The 19,832-nt window shown below is 41.5% G+C and overlaps 2 protein-coding genes across 2 annotated transcripts; one reads left to right on the forward strand and one right to left on the reverse strand.

Moving 5' to 3' along the window:
* Positions 1–1,412: 1,412 nt before the first annotated feature.
* PMM2 (phosphomannomutase 2) lies at positions 1,413–16,520 on the reverse strand. The gene is made up of 8 exons (XM_084641823.1): positions 16,390–16,520; positions 12,028–12,139; positions 10,449–10,525; positions 9,389–9,480; positions 8,078–8,177; positions 6,857–6,932; positions 4,479–4,594; positions 1,413–2,389 (listed from the first exon to the last, which is right to left on the reverse strand). Exons 1-8 carry the CDS (start codon positions 16,456–16,458, stop codon positions 2,285–2,287), a joined length of 747 nt encoding a protein of 248 aa, XP_084497949.1. The 5' UTR covers positions 16,459–16,520; the 3' UTR covers positions 1,413–2,284.
* On the forward strand, positions 16,466–19,632 carry TMEM186 (transmembrane protein 186; the record flags this gene model as incomplete). The annotated part of the gene is made up of 2 exons (XM_084641822.1): positions 16,466–16,690; positions 17,313–19,632. 2 exons carry the CDS (start codon positions 16,466–16,468, stop codon positions 18,045–18,047), a joined length of 960 nt encoding a protein of 319 aa, XP_084497948.1. The 3' UTR covers positions 18,048–19,632.
* Positions 19,633–19,832: the final 200 nt, after the last annotated feature.

Here is a 19,832-nt window from a genome sequence, read left to right on the forward strand (position 1 = left end):
TTGAGATGTTTTGTCCTTATGAGTGCTCCAGTACCTGCTGCTCACGTGAGCAAGCCTCGAGTGGCGGTGGGGCCGCGCCTCCCCTCCTTTAGCGTTGCAGAGACTGCTTTGCATTCGGCGGGGGCAAGTGCACGGGTGACACAGGGGTGCGCCCCCAGAGATGAAACATCTTGAACTCTGACCTCAATAGCAAAACGCTCACTGCTCAATCTTTATTTACGAAGGAAGAAAACTTGGCATGTTACAGCTCGCCCTAGAGCACATTTATTATGTGACATCATCCAAGGCTGTGTCAGATAAGTCTCTTGAATGGTGGGCTGAGAAACACAGGAAGGGTTGGAACTTCCTAAAGTTTTTTTTAAACCATATTCTAGAAAAGGGATTGGCAACAGCAGCGCGCACGCACACAAAAAGGGAGGGGCGAACAGAGTTTAGTTCTTTGCTAGTGAGACTAATAGGCCCGGCTGTTCCTTTTTAAAAAGGGAATTTCAATGTGACTGCAATGCTGCTAGAATAGACACAAGAGAGAAAAGAGCAACACAGGCAAACTCAATTATTTTGTGTCAAGGTCCAGACAACATAATACAAAAATACTAACGCTACTGTCAGTCAAAAGTTACGGGCAGTCTGGTTATTGACTAGCCCTGCCATAGATGACAAATTCAGCCCAGTTCTCTTAGGACGAGGTCACTTCAGCAATAATAGGCAGTATTTCCACTCACTAAGCTGCAGAGTGTTACGATGAGGGTCCATTTGCATATATAAGGCAATGAAAAAATGGTAATACTGTAACATAACTAGCCAGTCAAGACTCTGCTACAAGACACGTGAACCACAGCAGTAACTGAAGATTATTAAAATATGGGGCTGCAGTGTTCTCAATGCAGCTGCCTATGGCAGTCTTTCCAGTGACTTCAATAAAACTTGCATTGCCTTTTGACCAATGAAATTAGTCTGAGACTCAACTAACCCCACCTGGCACATTCTGAATACTTGGTCAGCTTTAGTCATATCCTGTTGAGTGGTTTGTCTGCAAGCTGTTTTTTGTTTACATAGAGGCTTATTTGTTTGCATGAGACAAAATTCGGTAGCTAACCTGTTTCTCAGTGAGTTGAAGGCTTCAGCTCACAGTAACAAATAGTAACTTGCATCCCAGGTTTGCCAACTTTCATTTAAGCTTCATACAAAATCTAAAATAGTTACTGTTAGGGTGAAATGTAGTGTGAACAATTTGTTATACAGGGAAATGATAGTATGTTTAGTGCTGCAACAAACACTCTAGGATCTGGTCTTAGACCAAAATGTACAGTGTAGGCAACATTCCACTTTGCTACTATCAATTGCTGCTTCAACTTGTTATTAAATATACAAACCCATCTCTCTCTTGGTACAGACTAGTTTGCAAGGCATGATTAATGTTCTGACAAGTTATTTAATTATCCTATACTGCAGTAATAGATGTGACCATTACACTTTGCAAGGAAAACACAGTGAAGGGCAAGACATTTTAAAGGTAATTTATACAGGTATAAGGCTGCTGGGCCTTTCTGTTCCTTGTACATTGGTGGTTTATTTAATCCACGTCTAAGCACCAGTAATTTTGCTGCAGTTCCCCGTAGAGGACCATGGGAGCTGTGGTGGACCTTTAGCTCAAACAGGTTGGAGGAAAAATATTTGGTTTAAATGCCAAGGGAAGAGATGTTTGTTTATGGCATTACAAGGAGGAAATGGAACTGATTGGTTCTGCAGTCTTTCAGGTAAAACAAGGTGACAAGTCTCTCTCCCTGTTTATTACACCTATTTTGAAAGCACATTGGTGTCATTTCTCCCTTCGTCCACTAAATCTAAATCCAAAACATACATTTCTAGGAATCAAATAAGCCAGTGAAATTTTAATTTTAGCCTATGAGGAGTTAAATCAGGTCGTGTAAATTTGATCCAAAAACATCTAGGAGTTTTCAATTATGTTTCCCAATGTACCACTTCAGAGAAAAAACAGCTGAACCTACATATCCTAGTTAGATAATTCATTTTTAAAAAGACATCAGTACATAACTGAATTAAAAATATGAAAGAGTTGTTCCTAAACAAATGTTGCTATGCTTGACAAATCAACATTGAATTCTCCCTAGTAACATATGACTAACAGGACATTTACTCTTTGTGAACCATTATGAAAGAACACCACTGGAAAGAAGTGAAATATTTCATGTTTGAAGGGATTGGTATTTCTTCTTCAACTCAGTGTTTGGCTGCTGTCAAATCTAAAGGAAAGCAAAGTCATTTATTTAAAAAAGAGCTCTTCACAGATTCTTCTTGTGTCCTCTGGTGATGTAACACTGTGGCCTACTGTTCGGGAGTCTGTGTAGATTTCATAATCATTTCCACCCTGGGGACGAGAGAGAGAAACAAATCAATTGCCTTCTTCGTAGAGCAGATGCATGCTCGCTTACACGGTGTATATGCATTAAGGACATTGTGTGTGTTGTGAAAAGGGTGGATGTGAATGGCTTTCAAACTCCAATGGAGCAACAGTCCACTGAAAAGGTTTCTGGAGAGCCAGCTCGTGCAGCACATAAACAAACACAGGTTAGGCTTAACCAGCATTTGAATTGTTATTTACTGCAATAGTAACTTAATCCATTTGTTACTCACCAAAGAGTGTATAAAATAGAAAAAATACTAAACCACTGTCTAGTCATTTGTATGTAAAAGCTGATTTACATACAAATGACTAGACGGTGTAGTAGATTCAATCTGTACACTTACTGGTCAATATGCTCAGAGTAGCTTTTGATTATTTTCTTAGAAAAATCTCTCCAGTGTACCATTTAACAAATTCAGTGTCTTTCAAAGATGGGGATAATTGAAGATATACTAAAGTAACTTTTTAAAAGCCTGAGCTAAACGGTACAAACCTTTACGTCAGGTCTAATACTATAAAGTTTTGTTGGTATAGCTATGTTGGTGTGCCAACATGCCCACAAAATCCCCACGTATATGCAGCTATGCTGCCATAAAAACCGTCAGCATATGCTGTGTCTACACAAGGGAGATTAGCCCTTCAGATTTTACTGGCCCAATTGGACACTCACAAGTAACTTACTTATACCGCAAACAGGAAGCTTGTCTGTAAAATGCCTACTGTACAGTTGATAGGAGTGACAAATCACGACTGAGTTATGCATGTTATTTCCAACTTGTGCTAATAAACTTTTATATCATCCCACATCTTGTAATTTCCTTATCATATTTTACAGAAAAACTATTGTACATTTTTTTTTTTTTTTTAAAGAAAAGCACCTTTTATTAATCAGGCTCTCTCACAGCTACAGATAGATAATTGCTAATCTTTCAAGCCCCGTAATTTCAACATCTTGATTTATTAAAAAAAAAATCCTCTTCAGCCCTAGAAAGATGCTTAATACCTTCTGATGGAGGGGATGTGAAAAGACTGGTGTGCAGGGGCAGGGTCTTCCCACACAATTTGATTTTGGGTAGGGAGATGTCTCAGGCACTCTGCCGGCTACACAACACAGTTGTGCAAAAAGACAGGGGCCTTACTCCTTCATATTCCCCCGTGAGTGTCCACAATAGATTTAGTATCAAGTAGTTTTTAAAAATCTAACCATGTGAATGCCCCTTCAATTTGATCTGTAAAAGATGGGTTGGAAACAGAGGCAGAGGTTACACTAGTATTTCCAACATACGATTTTTCAGAAGCCAATGCAAGTCCTTATTTTCATGGTGTGACCTAACTGTCTATGTGGACCCTGCTGGTGTGCACTAGGGAGCTTTTAGTGCATGTTAGCAGGGTCCACTGATGCACCTTGTAGACCAGCTAGGTAACTGCAGCTAGCTTGTTCTGTGCACTCTTATTTAAAATCACTCCAACAACACAGCTGTACAGTTCAGTAACAGTACATTTGGAAGAGAGTTTGTTTTGTGCACAAAGTTCTTGTGGTTTTGAGACTGCACAGCACAAGCTGTTCTGACACAATGGTGCTGCTGAATTAGTCTAATCCAATGGTTCTCAAACTTTTTGTACTGGTGACCCCTTTCACACAGCAAGCCTCTGAGTGTGACCCCCAATCCCCCTTATTAATGAGGTTGTAAAGCAGGAGCCCAGGCAGAAGAACTCGCTTTCAGTGTGTAACATGCCAGAGGCCCTTGGAGCTAGAGAATTTTTAATATTTTACACTGAGTGGATTAGAGGGAGGGGGAGAGACATTTTATTCTGTCAAATGGCTAGACAGAAATTGGCTTAAATATTTTTGAGGAAGAAAATGCAGGGTATTAAATAGAGGTAAAAAAGTTCAGCAACGTGAGGTGGTGCCAGTCCAAGAAATGTTTGACAAAAGATTAAAGCCATAGGGTGGTTTCAGTCTCTAATCTAATTGATTAAAAAGTCCTGCTTATGGAGCTTTCCGTTTGGGAAAGGGATTCTAAATGTACATGCAGAATAGTGCAGTACTCACTGGCATGGTCTTATCTCCAAAGAAATAGACAGTCTTGTATCCATCGTTGCCAGCAATTCCTAAGCAGTATCTCTTATCCCAACCATTTGGAAATACATCAAAGCTTATCTGCCCCCCTAAGTAAAAGGTAGACAAGAGGCAAGTGTTAACGGGGGAGGGGAAAAAAAGGAACTCTGCTGACTGAGGCTGAACGCCACTGAAGCAGATTCTGATAAAGGAAACTGAACAAGTCCGAGACATGAATGAAATGGAGTTAAGGCTGAGAGAACACATCAAGACTTTAGTGTAAAACACATTCCAGGGATGTTACAATGGTTACCAAACCAAGTGTTCTACACACAGGATATTCAGATGTTTAAATTTAAAAGAAATCCAAACATCTTTAGTACACCCAAACAAACTGAACCCTGGCCTGTAGCAACAGGATGCAAGACCGCAGGATTTTGATTAAGGCGTGTTAGTGTTTGTGGTCCCAAACTAAACTGAGTTTTAAAGGTTTAGAATTTCTTCCTATCCACGGTATCATGCAGTTCTACTAGGACCAAATTTCAATTCAAACATCTCTCAGAAAAATTAAAAATAGATGTTTAAAGTTCAAGTGACTGCTTTTGAGCGAAAGCAGATCATGCCGCGCCCTTGTTCTACACAGCAGAAAGGGTGGCAGGCTTGGCAGATTCAGACATTGGAGAAAAAGGTAAGTGAAGCCTTTACTCCATCGGTCCTCCTTTTTCCAAGCCTGTAGAAGCTTCTCAGGCTTGCCTTCACTTAATACGGTACAGCAGCACAGCGCTGCAGTATAGACGGGATTCTCCCATCGGCATAGGTAATCCATCTTTCCAAGAGGTAGTAGCTAGCTTGATGGAAGAATTCTGTGTAGTGCTGTCTACACAGGGACTTAGGTAGCTTAACTACATCCCTCAGAGGTGTGGATTTTTCACACCCCGACCGATGTAGTTAAATCAACCTAATTTTCTAGTGTAGACCAGGCCCCAGTGCGAATCAAGCTCTACAAGTGTGTCTGAACTCTCCCTGACACAAACTTTGCAACCAATTCAGCAGAAAATGAGTGTAAATTAAGTTTGTGTGTATTAATGAGGACTGTCAGGTTATCACTCTGTGCTTTGAACCAATTAATTCTGAATGGAGCCAATGCCAGAACCCCCACCAGCTCTACAAAAACAATGACCGTTTTCAGGGACACCACATATCAGAGACTGTCTGACGCTGGATATACAATTAAACTCGTCCATTGACATAATCCCTCAGCATGGGAAGGAAGCTACCTGACTCAGTGCATACCATCTTCTGGAAAGAGACGTTCTCAAACACAAGAAAGATTTTCAGGTAAGAATTCCAGCCACTGACAAACAAATCCATTTGAATAGCCTGTGTGGAGTGCATAAGACCCGCTCCTACTCCTTTTCTCAATGTTCTAATGGAATATACAACATTGTGGGTGAGTTCCTGGTTCTTTGAACATGACTGCGTTCACACAGTAAGATTTCATAAGAGTTTTGAAATAGACGAATAGGAGGAAGTCAATCTTTTAAAGATAGTGATCTTATAAAGAAAAACTTTTCACTCTATTATGGTTAACTCTGAGTTGATACTTTTATTCTAAACCTGTATTTTTCCAAGGGATTTTTTTTTTTATCATGTCAAGCTTAACACTGGGCTGAAATATGACACAGTCTCAAACAGGAGGATTTTCTTGATATTTTAAAAATGTTTTGCCCAGTTCAAGTGGATGTCATCATAGAGGACTGTTCATGGCAAGCCCTGTTTGAAACTCATTTTGCCCCAAATGTTTAACTCTGCCAGAGGTAGAGACAGACAACCATTTATTCTTTCTACTATGAATGAAAGAGAAAGTGGAGAATTTGCCCAGAGATTTTCAGTAGGAAAAAAATAGGAAAGACAAGCCTAGAAAGACACATCCCTACTGTACAGAATTACTGTGCATCTTGTTTCTCCTCTTGAATTTCCTTTCTGACTCACCCCCCTCCGCCCCCCAATAATACAACCACTGAAAGTAAAAGTCAAGGGCTAGTAATGGAGGCAGTGTTAATGCAGTAAGTATTTGTCATGTACATGGTGGGCAGAAGAAGCATCTCATTAGTCAGAAATGTGTAATTCGTTTTTACAAATCAAGCAAAATCAACTGTATGAGTGACATCAGAAGATAATGAACTAACAAAAAGAGATGCAGTTTTCCTTTTGTTGTGGTGTCTTCTACCACAAAGGACCTAATGAAAGACTTCATATACAAAATGGCAGCAGCCATCCCCACCCTGGCCACTGAGTCATACAGCATGAGCAATCTGGCAAGAGGGCATGATTTTTTTTAAATGAAATTCTTTTTTTAAAAGATGTGATACCTATAGAAAATGTGAGGCCTTTTCCTGCAAATTCTCTTTGTAAATCAGCTACAAATTTCTCTCTTATATGTTCCCTCTGTTAAAAACAAAAACAAAGACGCATCAGTTAAGTGATTTTTATTTAGTAATCAGTATCAGAAAAGGCAATAGTAAGCAGGGAACTGTGGTTCTAGCTAGCTGCTCCCAAGTCCATGGATGCAATGGTGCAGTATTAGTCTTACAGAGCTAAGTTCTGCTCAGCATACACCAATGTAGTCTGGAGTATCTCCATGGGGCTACTATGACATTACACAAGTGTACAGTGAATGCAAACAGAATTTGACCTATACCATGTTATTTTTCACTTCCGTCTGAGGAGCTCCACATATTCTACATACTAATGAATTAAAAATTAATGAATGGTGTATTATACCCTTGCTGAAAAGCTCAATTTCACAGCAAGGGTGTAATACAAGGGGAAACTGAGGCACTGAGAGGTTAAGAACAAATTTTCAAAGGTGGTCTCTAATTTTGGATGCCTCACACTTTTGGGCGCCTCACACTTTTGGGCCTGAGACACACTGAAAATCAAGCCTAGTTTTCTAAAAGTTAGGCAGCCAGTAACTGAGGTACTCTAACTTAGAGACATCATTGGAAATCTTGGGTCTTGGTGACCTGTCCAACGTCACAAAAGAAGTCTGAGACAATGTAGGAAACAGAACCCAGATTTCTCAATTCCCAGTCTTATGCTTTTAGGCACAAAACCATCTCTGCCTTGGTAAATGTAACTGCATTTTAAAGATGGCTAATGCTGAGTAGTTTAAGCCTCAAGTTTAGGTTTTGTTTAAAAAGCATTAGAGAAGGTAATAGGAAAAAAAGAGTATTTTCATTAATTTTCAAAGAACATAAAGCTACTACAGTGATTGGTGCTATACAAAACCCAAGACACACTGACAGACGAGGGGTTTCTGGGAGGACTGATGCAGGGTAAGAAGGAAGGGAGATTTATAGGATTGGAAACACCTCACAACAGCATTGTGCTAGAGCACCAGAAAGAGAAAGCGAGATCACCTAATCTGCTTTTTACATTTCCTGCAGTTTGAACAATGAAACTCAACCAACAGCAGGGAGAAAGGTGTTAAACACAGGAAGGGGAGTTTTTGAAAATATAATTTGACCGTGACAGTGTCCTTTAGAACAGTGAGGAGTAAGAGATGTAACCCATTTTAAAAATTGACTCACTTTATCAAATTCATAGAACTCAATTCGCTCTTCCTGGCTGCAGCTTCTCCCAACAGGGCAGACATTCAGCATCCCATTTCGGAACTCAATAAAAGTACCCCTGAAAAAGAGAGTCAACTGTCACTGCTGAAAATGGAGGCAAGTCCACGTATGTCTGAAAGGCAAACACAGCGATGATCAGATTGCTGAAGCTGAATCTCAAGAACTTTTGCTCTGTTACTGAGATCTCCAAAAATGGCATTATGTGATGAAAATATTACAGTTTAAAGGAACTGTGTTTGCCCATTACATTAGTGATAGCTGAGGAAAACACGCAAGTTTTCATTTCAAATTGCAAAATGTAATTACCCAAGTAGAAATTTGCTTAGGATGTCAGAGTAAACATGATTACTACGTATCTTGCACATTGTTGATAAAAACAGTTGTAAGTGCTCAAGACCTTGTGGGTCAGATGATCAGCCCCATTCCTCTTCCTCTGTGTAAGCAGCTAGAAACCCAGCAGGATTCAATTCCCCTGGCGTGGAGGAATCTTTGATGAGTGCAGAGCTCTTTTAGCCATCTTATACTACCCCTGTTGATCTCTGGTATAGAAGACACTCCCATTGAAAAGGATGCATGGCAGAAGCACCCCTTCACTCTAATAATCACTCCTTAGTTGCTGGATCAGCTCAGCTGTGGCTGGACAGAACTGAAAGCAACCTTAGGACAGTTCTTAGCCAGCCCCAATATTGGGGAGCTGCAAGGGTAGCTTAAACCTATCTTTCACTCTCCCTGTCCCAGCTGTATGGAGCAAAAGATCTAGCTCAGCATCTCCAGCAGTTGCATTCCCAAATACGGTGCAGGGCAATTGGTCTCAAATTTTAGAAGAAAACTTGCAAACTTATAATTTATGGAAGCAATAATGCCTTTGAATTCCAGCTGCATCAAGAAATTCCTTTTACATTAAGTTTAATTTTCCCTTCCTGGGAAATGAAAATAGGAGGTATCCCAATCAGCACCCAATGTTCTGTCTTTCTAGATTTTTATGGAGTAATTTGTTCTATGGGGAATAAGTAATTCCCTGTTCCCTGGCCAGCAACTCTGGACAATCTTTTCTTTTGATCCTTCTTCACCTGCTCCAATAGCAGAGCTTGTCTTCCTATGTATGGGATTGCTGGAACAATAATATATATCTATCTCAATTATACAGGGTGCCCTCAAACACAAACCATCCAGCTCTAACTGGACTGGACATTGTCTTCCCTATTGATGCTCAACATCCCAAAAGCGGGAATACCCTCTCCCCTAAGATGTGCATGTGCATATACCTACCTTTTCTTTGGCAGTTTAATCTTTGCAATGTAACTCAGACAATAGTTGATTAGATCTTGGAGCAGGTCCTCACCCAGATGGCTTTGAATGCTCTAAACGTACAAAAAGACCTGTCAGCTATAGGTCCAGAATTCAGGGTTCTGAAAGTAGCTAACTGACAACACAGGTTTGGGATATTCCTGTATAGCAGATCGCAGAAAAACATGTCTTAGATAAGTGATTTTCAGTTAGTATGTGTGCGGTATGGTAAGGCTCCCATTCTCTACCTTAATCATATACTGCTGTGCTGGGCAACTGACTACCTCTCCCTGTGATCCTCTAAGCCCCTAGTTCAAACTGTGGGTTAGAAAATGCAGGATTGAATGGAAAGGGGCAGACAGTGGCTAGTACAGTGTGGGATACCACTGTCTTAGATTTCAGTCTGGGCCCTGAGCTATTTTATTTTCCATTCTGCAATAGCTAGATTGAGTAACTGAAGATTATCACAATATTAGATTTAATCAACAGTATTTTCTCATCCACTTACAGTATTTCTTGTATAAAATACACTAGTATTTAATATTAAATCTTAGTATAAAATACACTAATCAATCAAGAGTTCACTCTAGGAGCTAGATCTTAAGTAGCAGCCAGGGTACACTCCACTCATTTGGAGGGTGGGGAAGGAAAAAAGATGAAAGCCACCTTCCAGTTTCTCAATTCTCAGGCCTGTCAGGGATCAGATATAATTCAGAGTAGCCTCAAGGGTACTCTAAATGAGGCCCAATTGCCATGGAAATTCCATGAGCTTGGGATCACTAGAGGGCTCCAGCCATGATCCCTATGCCAGAGGCTCGGAGAGATGTCACTCAAGAATATCCCATGCTGGAAAAATTCTCACCTAGCCAAATCTACCAGGTTTTGAGCAGCACAAAACAGGAGGTCTGAGGTAAGGATCTGGCCCCATACCTCGTGTCAGTCTACAAGGAGCAAGATGAAGCGTCAATTATACAAATAAAAGACAACATATAAAATAATTTCAGACTTTGTTAAAAAATGATCACTAAAACTGCATACATACCTGCTTGCACAAAAATTCCCCGTCTTTGTATGACACGAGACCATTTTCTGGAAAGACGTAGTCAAATTTTTCAACCACTAAAATACAAACAAAAAAATGCTGCAGCGTCTACTTTAATTTGCCTTCCCTCATACTTTATAATATGTAAACCCTTTCAGGTCAAAATACGGTAGTTTTTAGAATATTAAGCACAAAAGTTACACACTTGTAATGTCCGGTGAGAGACTCCAAGGACCTAATCCTGCAACTCCTCTGTATTTGTTCCTCCTTTGGAAGTCACTGGGAGACTAACATCATGTGAAGAGCTTGTAGTTAAGTTACATACATTTAGTGTTAAGGATCTGACTCCATCCTTAGCACATTTCTTTGTACTTTATTATTGTAAACTGTCCTGGATCCAGTAAGTATTGCAAAACCTTGGAACAACAATCTGGTGATTGTTTAAACTGATTGATTAAACTGATAAGGGGACAAAGGAAAGTTTACCTATTTGAGAGTGATGTTTTTAATGCAACTCTGCCTTATTAAGATTTGTGTGTGTGTTTACACTGAATTATAGGAGTATTGAGTCTCCTCTGAAATATGTTAGTATTAGAAGATGAAAATATATGGTTACAAAATGGTAAATCCAAGCAGCTTGTTCTGAGCCATTAACTATGTTGCAATAGGAAAACGTACTGTACTATTTATTTCACTACAAGCTGTGTGATACTGCTGCTGAAACTAAAATTCAGCATTTGGATTCAAATGAATTTTGCAGGAATAGGCTGAAGACCACTATCAGACCAGCTGTGGAACAGAATATTCTGTTTCAAGAAAAGCTGTGAAATCACATCCTGACCTGAACATTTGCAGCAGTTGTAACACTGCTGGAGATTATTTCAGGGTATCAGGATCTTGCTAGCGTAGGACAAGATGACTTCCTGGAGGCCACTTACAGGCCACGGTTAGGTAACATGTTTGTGGCATGTTCTGGGCTTGCAGATTTGTGAATTACGGAAGGCTATTACTATTGATCTTTCACATTAAAAATATTACATAGAGTTGAAAAGGAAAAGAACCAGATTTTCTTTTCAGAGCCACCATCTAATAAAACCAGCTCCTGCATGGATGAACACATTAGATAGCTTAACAACATATGTAATGAGATATGCACACCTCCATTTTATAAAGATGTTAAAATATATCTTACTACAATGGTAGTGTGGAGTCAGTACTTCACTCTGAGTCGCAATCCCTTAAGAAAAAATTTCAAGATCTTTAAGATATAAAATCATCCTACCCAAAAGCATAGGTACTAGATAGGACTTTTAATGCAGCTGGTAGGTGTCCACATAGGGTATAAAATTCAGCAATTGTCATATTCTAACCTGAGCAGGTTCTGAGTGGGACAGTAAATAACTAACATTTCATGAAATTGATGTGGTATAATAAACACAGAGAAACTGATACTCAGAACAAGGAATAAGGAAGCTTGCATTTAATGAACAATTCCAGGAGAAAGAGTTTGTATTTACGCATCAGGACTACCTCATAAGCAATTCGTTTCAACTGGGATTGCATCATCCTCTTTTCTTACCATCGTCTCCCAGCTGCTCTTGAATTTTGTCCAAGTCTGAACCACCTACAAGTCCAACTCTCACCTTCTTCCGCAGCTTCTGCAGAAATTCTGCCATTTCTGCTGTGATTTTCTACATTAAAAGAAGAGTTTACAATTTTTAGGTAGTCTAGGTACTTTTAGTTTGAGATACCAGTTGACCGTAGATACAACAGTGCAGTGGGAAAAAGGTCACTGGGAACTAAATTGTGTTGGGCTTTAAGAAACAATATGAGAGCTTTTCAAAAATGCCTATGAGAAAATCTTCCTATAAGGTAAAAATGCCTTAAATAAGAAGGAAGCCACTACAGCATTTGGCTCACTAATGCAGTGTGTTCCCTATTGCTAAAAAGTCAAAAACTGCACTGGCTTCTGAGGTGTCTTCTAGGTCAGCCTCCACATAGACTGAACTAATCCCCCCCACCCAGTTTGGAAGTCAGAGGCAAGTATGACAACGTCCATATTCAAATAAATGGCTTACAATCACCACACTAAACTCATAGGTTAAAAAATGGCACTTATGGGCACTGCTGCTTCCTGAAACCAAGAAAAATTGAGAATCCAAAAGCTCCCTCCCCTAAACTGCAAGCCAACAACATTATGTGCACCCGCAACTCTCTCAAGATGGAACAGTAGGCATTTCCTTCAAATTACTGGCATTATCTCCATTTTTAATTCATTGAGCTTCAGTCAGCCAACTCTCATTCCAGCCAGCCAGCTATTATTTATTGAGACAAAGTTACTCCTAAAAACAGAACAAAAGACAGTAAAATAATACGAAGGTACATCATCATCTTAAATCTAATGAATTTTTAAAAATGAGTTAAATTAGTTTCAGGCCAGACAACTGCCCACAAGTGTCCTTGCTAAATTTTTGTGGCTTTATAACAACTTTCTTTTAAGATGTCTCTTCTGTTACTGTGAGAGACACTCGTGCAAAACAAAAGAAACAACAAAACTGGCTATATGCGAAGTATTGTCAAAGGTACAAAGTAAATAAACTGAAAAACAGTTGAAAATGTCATCCACTTTTTCAATTATAGTTACACTGAATATATAAAATATTCAAAAGTAATATGATTTTTATTTTGAAGCTGTTACAAAAAAATCTTGTTACAAGAAATCTCAGTTTGACTTAAACTCAGTGCATATGACTATATAATTATTCATTTCCTAAACCTTGTATGTTACTTCTAAATCAATAGAAAATAAATATTCCAGCCCCCCGGGGAAAAAACCTGAGCTGCACCTCTATTTATTTTTCTGAATCTCAAAGTGAGATATATTAATGTCTGTTCAACAAAATCCATCCCCCAGTGTAATATGGTTATTGCTAGCAGAGGTTTTGGAATAATTAAGGAAAGAAGCTCCTGTGACAGTTAAACATTGGAGCTGACAACAAAACATGCTTCTTAAAGCTGAATCCTAATAATCAGGAATATTATAAAAAAGTTATAACCCAGAACTTATATTTTCTTCCTTGCCCACATACTGAACTCATCCCATGGGGCAGCAATGGGTACTTTAAGCTTGCATTATATAACACCTCCTCTGCCACTCCCACCCTCAGTGTACTGGTTCCTATCCTTTCAGGACTACTGTACAGTTTACCAGACAAAGGCCTCGCGTGAACTTGTCAAGCAGTCTCCCATTTAGCAGTATGCACTATAATATCATGTGGCATTTGTCTTAATCCAAGTCTCCAGTCTCAAAAGTCACCTAAATTGTTACCAAAAAATTACTGCAATCAGAATGGACAGGGCTCATCATTAAAAATAGCAACACAGAGTAGTAGTCACAAAGCCCTAAGTTTCTGGGTGGCTACTCTTTCAGAGTTTGCACATGGGACAGAACTGGTGATCAGAATGTCACAGCAACAAGAGATTTTTGTAGTGTAGTATGTATTTTCTAAATGGACAACGAACCTAATTCTCAATTACTGAGAGACAATCCCCACTCATTGATATATTTTGCTTTCCACAACCAAATCTTTGTACAACTTTTCATGAGTGATGTACCCAAGAATTCAAATTCTAATATCTAAATTGTATTGTTAAATCTAAATTTGGGATATTGCTGATTATGTACTCTATGTATCATATGTAAAACTTTTAAAAACTAACTTTGTATGTGTGGATAATCTAAGCACTATACCCAGATATACAGACACGTTTCTCAATCTATGTATTGTATAACTTTAACATTTGCGTTAATAAAAATTTTAAATCTATCACACGTGCCGCTTGTGTGAATATTTTCAGCCAAAACCTATTTTTGCTGAAGAATACAGATTTGGGTCAACCAAAAATTAATGCAAAGCCATGACAAATGTGCAGAACAGTTTCATTCCAAAAAACTTTTTAAAAAAGTTTTGATTTTTTCAGTACTTGAAATGAGTTTTTTTCTGAAGTTTACTTCAGTTTTAATTTTAAAAAGTTTCAAAAAGCTCTAAAACAGAATGAAATATTTAGCGTGACCCAAACTAATTTTTTTTTTTTTAACACTTTGGTTAACTGAAAAGTTCAAAAAATGTTCATCCCACATCGACCTGAAACTATTTTCCTCTCCAATTTTTCAGCGTGGCCAGTTGAGTTGACGGAGTGGAGAAATCAGTTTTTTGCACAGTTCTAATCATAAGTCACTGACACACGGTGTTGACAAGGCAGAATACGACAAGCGACATTACCATCTTCCATCAACATGGCAAACAAAGCATGAAAAGAACATGACTGTAACACAGGGGCCCCCTATTGGTGTAAAAGTGATGCATGGAATATTAGTACAGGAGGGAAATTGTAGGTGCTAAATCTTTGGTGGGACTGGAAACTACTATTTTCTAGGTCTTTGATAGTGTAACTCTCAGGGTTTGTCAATTGCATATTTTGGAGTCAGACCTGATGGGTCTGGCAGACAGTATCACCAATAACCCTGCCCAAACCACACCCCTCTCCCCAATAACCTCCCCAGGCTCCCAGTCCAGCCAGAGACTCCCCTAATAATCACCTGCCCAGGTCCTTCTACCCTATACTCCATAACCTCCCATTCATCCGCCATGTAACACCACAGCCCACCCCAACCCTATACCCCCCCAGAACCCACCGTCAACAACCTCCCACACATCCCACAACCCACCCCAACCCCATAAACTCCCACACATCCCCATATCAGCCCACCCAAGGCCTATACCCCCCACAACCCATCCCAACCCCATAAACTCCCACACATCCCCATATAGCCCACCCCAACCCTCTACCCCCCCCACAACTCACCATCAACAACCTCCCACACATCCCCATATCAGCCCACAACCCACCCCAACCCCATAAACTCCCACACATCCCCATATCAGCCCACCCGAGGCCTATACCCCCCACAACCCATCCCAACCCCATAAACTCCCACACATCCCCATATAGCCCACCCCAACCCTCTACTCCCCCCCCACAACTCACCATCAACAACCTCCCACACATCCCCATATCTGCCCACAACCCACCCCAACCCCATAAACTCCCACACATCCCCATATCAGCCCACCTGAGGCCTATACCCCCCACAACCCATCCCAACCCCATAAACTCCCACACATCCCCATATAGCCCATCCCAACCCTCTACTCCCCCCCCACAACTCACCATCAACAACCTCCCACACATCCCCATATCAGCCCACAACCCACCCCAACCCCATAAACTCCCACACATCCCCATATCAGCCCACCTGAGGCCTATACCCCCCACAACCCATCCCAACCCCATAAACTCCCACACATCCCCATATAGCCCATCCCAACCCTCTACTCCCCCCCCACAACTCACCATCAACAACCTCCCACACATCCCCATATCAGCCCACAACCCACCCCAACCCCATAAACTCCCACACATCCCCATATCAGCCCACCTGAGGCCTATACCCCCCACAACCCATCCCAACCCCATAAACTCCCACACATCCCCATATAGCCCATCCCAACCCTCTACTCCCCCCCCACAACTCACCATCAACAACCTCCCACACATCCCCATATCAGCCCACAACCCACCCCAACCCCATAAACTCCCACACATCCTCATATCAACCCACCCGAGGCCTATAGCCCCCCACAGCCCCTACCCTATGCCCCCCACAGCCCTCCCCAACCCCCACACCCTCCCACACATCCCCATATCAGCCCACAGGCCACCCCAGCCCTATACCCCCACAACCCACCCGCAGCCCCATAAACTCCCACACGTTCCTCCATGTGACGCCCAGCCCCAAAGCCTCCCATATATGACCCCCCGACCCACTCCAGGGCCCGCTCCAGGTCCGAAAGCCCCAGGGACACCCCCGCCGGCTCACCTGCCTGGGGGCGGTCAGGGTCCCGTCCACATCGAAGAGGCACAGGACGCTGCTGCCCGGCGCCGCCATACTGCGGATGACGTGGCTCAGTCCGGCCAGCCGGGCGCTGCACTCGCTTCCGGCTCTGCGCGACTCCGCCGCGGGGGATGCCGGGAACCCAAACGCTCCACCGAAAGGCGCCCGCAGCGCCCCCCCCCGCTCCCCGAGCCCGCCCACAGTGCAGCGCGCCGGGCCGCGACACTCGTGGCGGCGCAGGCGCAGTGTGCGGCCGCGTAGCTTCACCTCCCTACGCGTCGAGATGGTAAGAGGCCGGGCCCCGGCGGTATTCGCAGGCGTGCTAGGCGCTGTACATGGCGCACAGCGCTAATACTCCGCCTCTCGAGGGCCGGTCCCAGCAGTAGCTGGGCTGGGCTGGGCTGGGGTGGGGGACGAGCGGGCCAGGCCGCCCTCAACGGCGCGGGGGGAAGGCGCGGTCGGCGAGGCGCCGCGGGGGGAAGCCCTTTGCCGGCAGACACGCCGGGGAGGTGGCGGTACCTAGCGCCTGGACAGCCCCCATGACGTTTCGCCGAGGGCCGGTGCCGGTCCCCTTGCTGCCCTAAAGCGAGGCTGTTGGGCGCTCCCGGGCCCTTTCGCCTGTATGCGCCGTGATGCGGCTGCTCCTGGGCCGCTCTACGCCTCTGGAGCAAGGAATTCTGCCTCTTCCGTGCTGCGTACACGGGCCTCAGACTGCAACCTGCGCCTGAGTAAGTGTCTCAACACAAACACAGGCTTCACCAGTTCGCTTAGAACACAGTAGGAGTGTAACGGCTACACCCTGATGGTCCTCAAGCTGCTACAGAGACAGATATTATAAGAGCTGCAAGTGTTGTGTAATGCCAGTATTGAAAGATTTAATGGTGTGGTATGGGAATGTTTTCTTTTAGGCTGGAATCTTCAAAACCAGGACTCGACTCCACTTGCTACCTTCCTTTGGGAGATCTCTACCAAGGGAGCTTTCACCAAGATTGTGGAAAAGAGAAGACATGTGCCTACCCCGTAGCTTTGGGACCCATATGTTCTTACAGCCACAGAGATGGCAACCTGACAGTGCTAATTTTTATCCTGGGACAGGGCTGGCACTGCACAGATGTGCTGGCAGCTTAACCCCCACCAACAGAGTCTTAGAAAAGTCTATGATTGAGAACAAAGAACAGTTCAAACTGGTCTACAAGTTTCCAGGAATTAAATATTGTAGAATATTTTCAAGAATGAAGTTGCTACAGACTGGTATAACCATAGTCATCCTCCCTCCTGTCTATCACCTCTATCTGCAGGAACAAGTTTCTCAGGATTTTCTGTTGTATGTCACTGCCACTGCTTGCTTTGCTTCTGCAATGCTGTATGGTATAAGTTATTTTCTCAGACGAATGATTGGACTGATGTACTTAAATGAAGCTGGCACCATTGTAAAAGTGGCACACTTAACATTTTGGGGAAGAAAGAAAGAAATTTATTGTCCAGTTGAAACTGTAATGATGTTGAGTGACACTGGAGATGCTAAAAATGAAGTACTGCTCCAGTTTAAACAGCACAATAGCACACAGGTTTTATATTTTACCTTAACGTTTGGCCATATTGTGGATAAACAGAGGTTTGCCCAAATATTTGGAGGATTTTAGTGACTCATTAGATGCAATGACCAACATTTTCCAAGCATCTAGCTTGTTTAATGTTTTTCCATTGCTCTTCATGCTGAATTCATAGCTTAATAGATTTGTAAGCACTCAAATATGGAATATTTCCAGACTTTTTCCATACAAATCCTTTATGAGCTAACATGCACACCCATGTTTGTATAAAGGGGATACAATGATGTAGCAACCCACTAGACAGAAGTTCCTGTACAGATGAAAGGGGAATCTCATCACACACACACACAACCATTATGTAAAGAAATATAGTTTAATATTCATGTCTGATGGTAACTTACACAGTTGAAATCTTTAAAATTGTTTCACCTTAATCTGCAGTTGCAGTTGAGTGTGGTGGTGGTGGTTTTTTTGCGTCTTTCTCTCAGTGTGGCTTTCAGACTGTAGAATGGCAGTTAAAAAAAACATTTATTGGTAAAACTGAACAAATGTAATTTGCTATCATAGATATAACATAGCAGCCCACAGTGCCATTTTTAGTCTCTTGTGAGACTGCACTTCCAATTTATATAAAATTTTGATCAGGCAAGTCTTATTTATATTAACATGAAAAATTAATAAGTTATTAAAACTGTATCCTGGTACAGGGATTTTCAAAGATATTGTCATGGGAGTAAGGTGGAATTGCTTGCTCGCTCTCTTGTCTTCTGGGCTGGCACCAACTGGAAAGTTTGCCACTCACTTTTTTCTGTAACAGTTGTTCTGTCAGATCAAAAGGTGTTAATGGAATCCAGAGTGAACTTTGTCCATCTTTCATCTGTAGCTTGTGGGTTCAGTGCTTGGATGATCTTCACAAGGCTCTAAGTATTGCTTGGAGAAAAATATGTTGCAAGAGAATATCTACTTCAACTATATGAAAGCACGAAGTAGCTGGACAGTGTCTCAAGAGCCACAGTAAAGCATTTTAAATTGTGTACATAATGAAAAGGGTCAAAAATTCTGAAGAGAAGTATGTTACAGTAGTACTATTTACAGACACACCATCAGGTTCCTGTCCAAGTTTAAAAAACATTTTCTTACCCTGGTCTATAGACAATGTCTTAGGTTATTGAAACAAAGAATTTTAAGCATTTATTTTTCAGTGCTTATGCTCTGTTTGGATTTTCTTTTTCAATTTAACCAACTGAAACTGTCAATTTCATTTTCTTAGGCATAGCATTGTAATATTTGGGTTGCAAAAACAGCAGGGGAATGGTTATTTTTAAAAGATTAACATTAAAACAAAGAATCATGGAAATATTTGAATTGGGCTGAAATTTTATAAAAAGTGGGTGCATGCACAACTTCATGTCATCACTGATTGGGATCTTTCGACAGCAACAGTGCCCACACAGGAGCTAAATAGCACATCAGTTCAAAATATCCTTCCACTGACCAGACTGCAGTTAGAATACATTTGCTTTTTTGCTGTGTGTGGTATGGACTGTACTTATCACAAATTTAAAAAAACCCAAAGTTGCACTGTATAAAGTGTTAACAGACTTCAGTTGTGTTGCTTACTGATACAGAATGACAGGTAATTAAGCAGATTTATAAAGCACAGTATGTATTTTAATGACAATGTAATGGCTACCTTTATTACTGTCATGTGAAAAATTACAAACGTCAACACAAGCAAACCATATGGTATAGTGGGAGCTGTTTGATTAAAGTTGCACCACTTTACATAGTATTATGAAAGTTCATAGGAGTAAATCCTGCCCAGTGCCTCTCCAGATATGGAATGCTCTGGTTACACACCATCAGTATCTGTGT

This window comes from Lepidochelys olivacea (assembly GCF_965140295.1).
Source record: "Lepidochelys olivacea isolate rLepOli2 genome assembly, chromosome: 10".
Taxonomy (NCBI): Eukaryota; Metazoa; Chordata; order Testudines; family Cheloniidae; genus Lepidochelys; species Lepidochelys olivacea.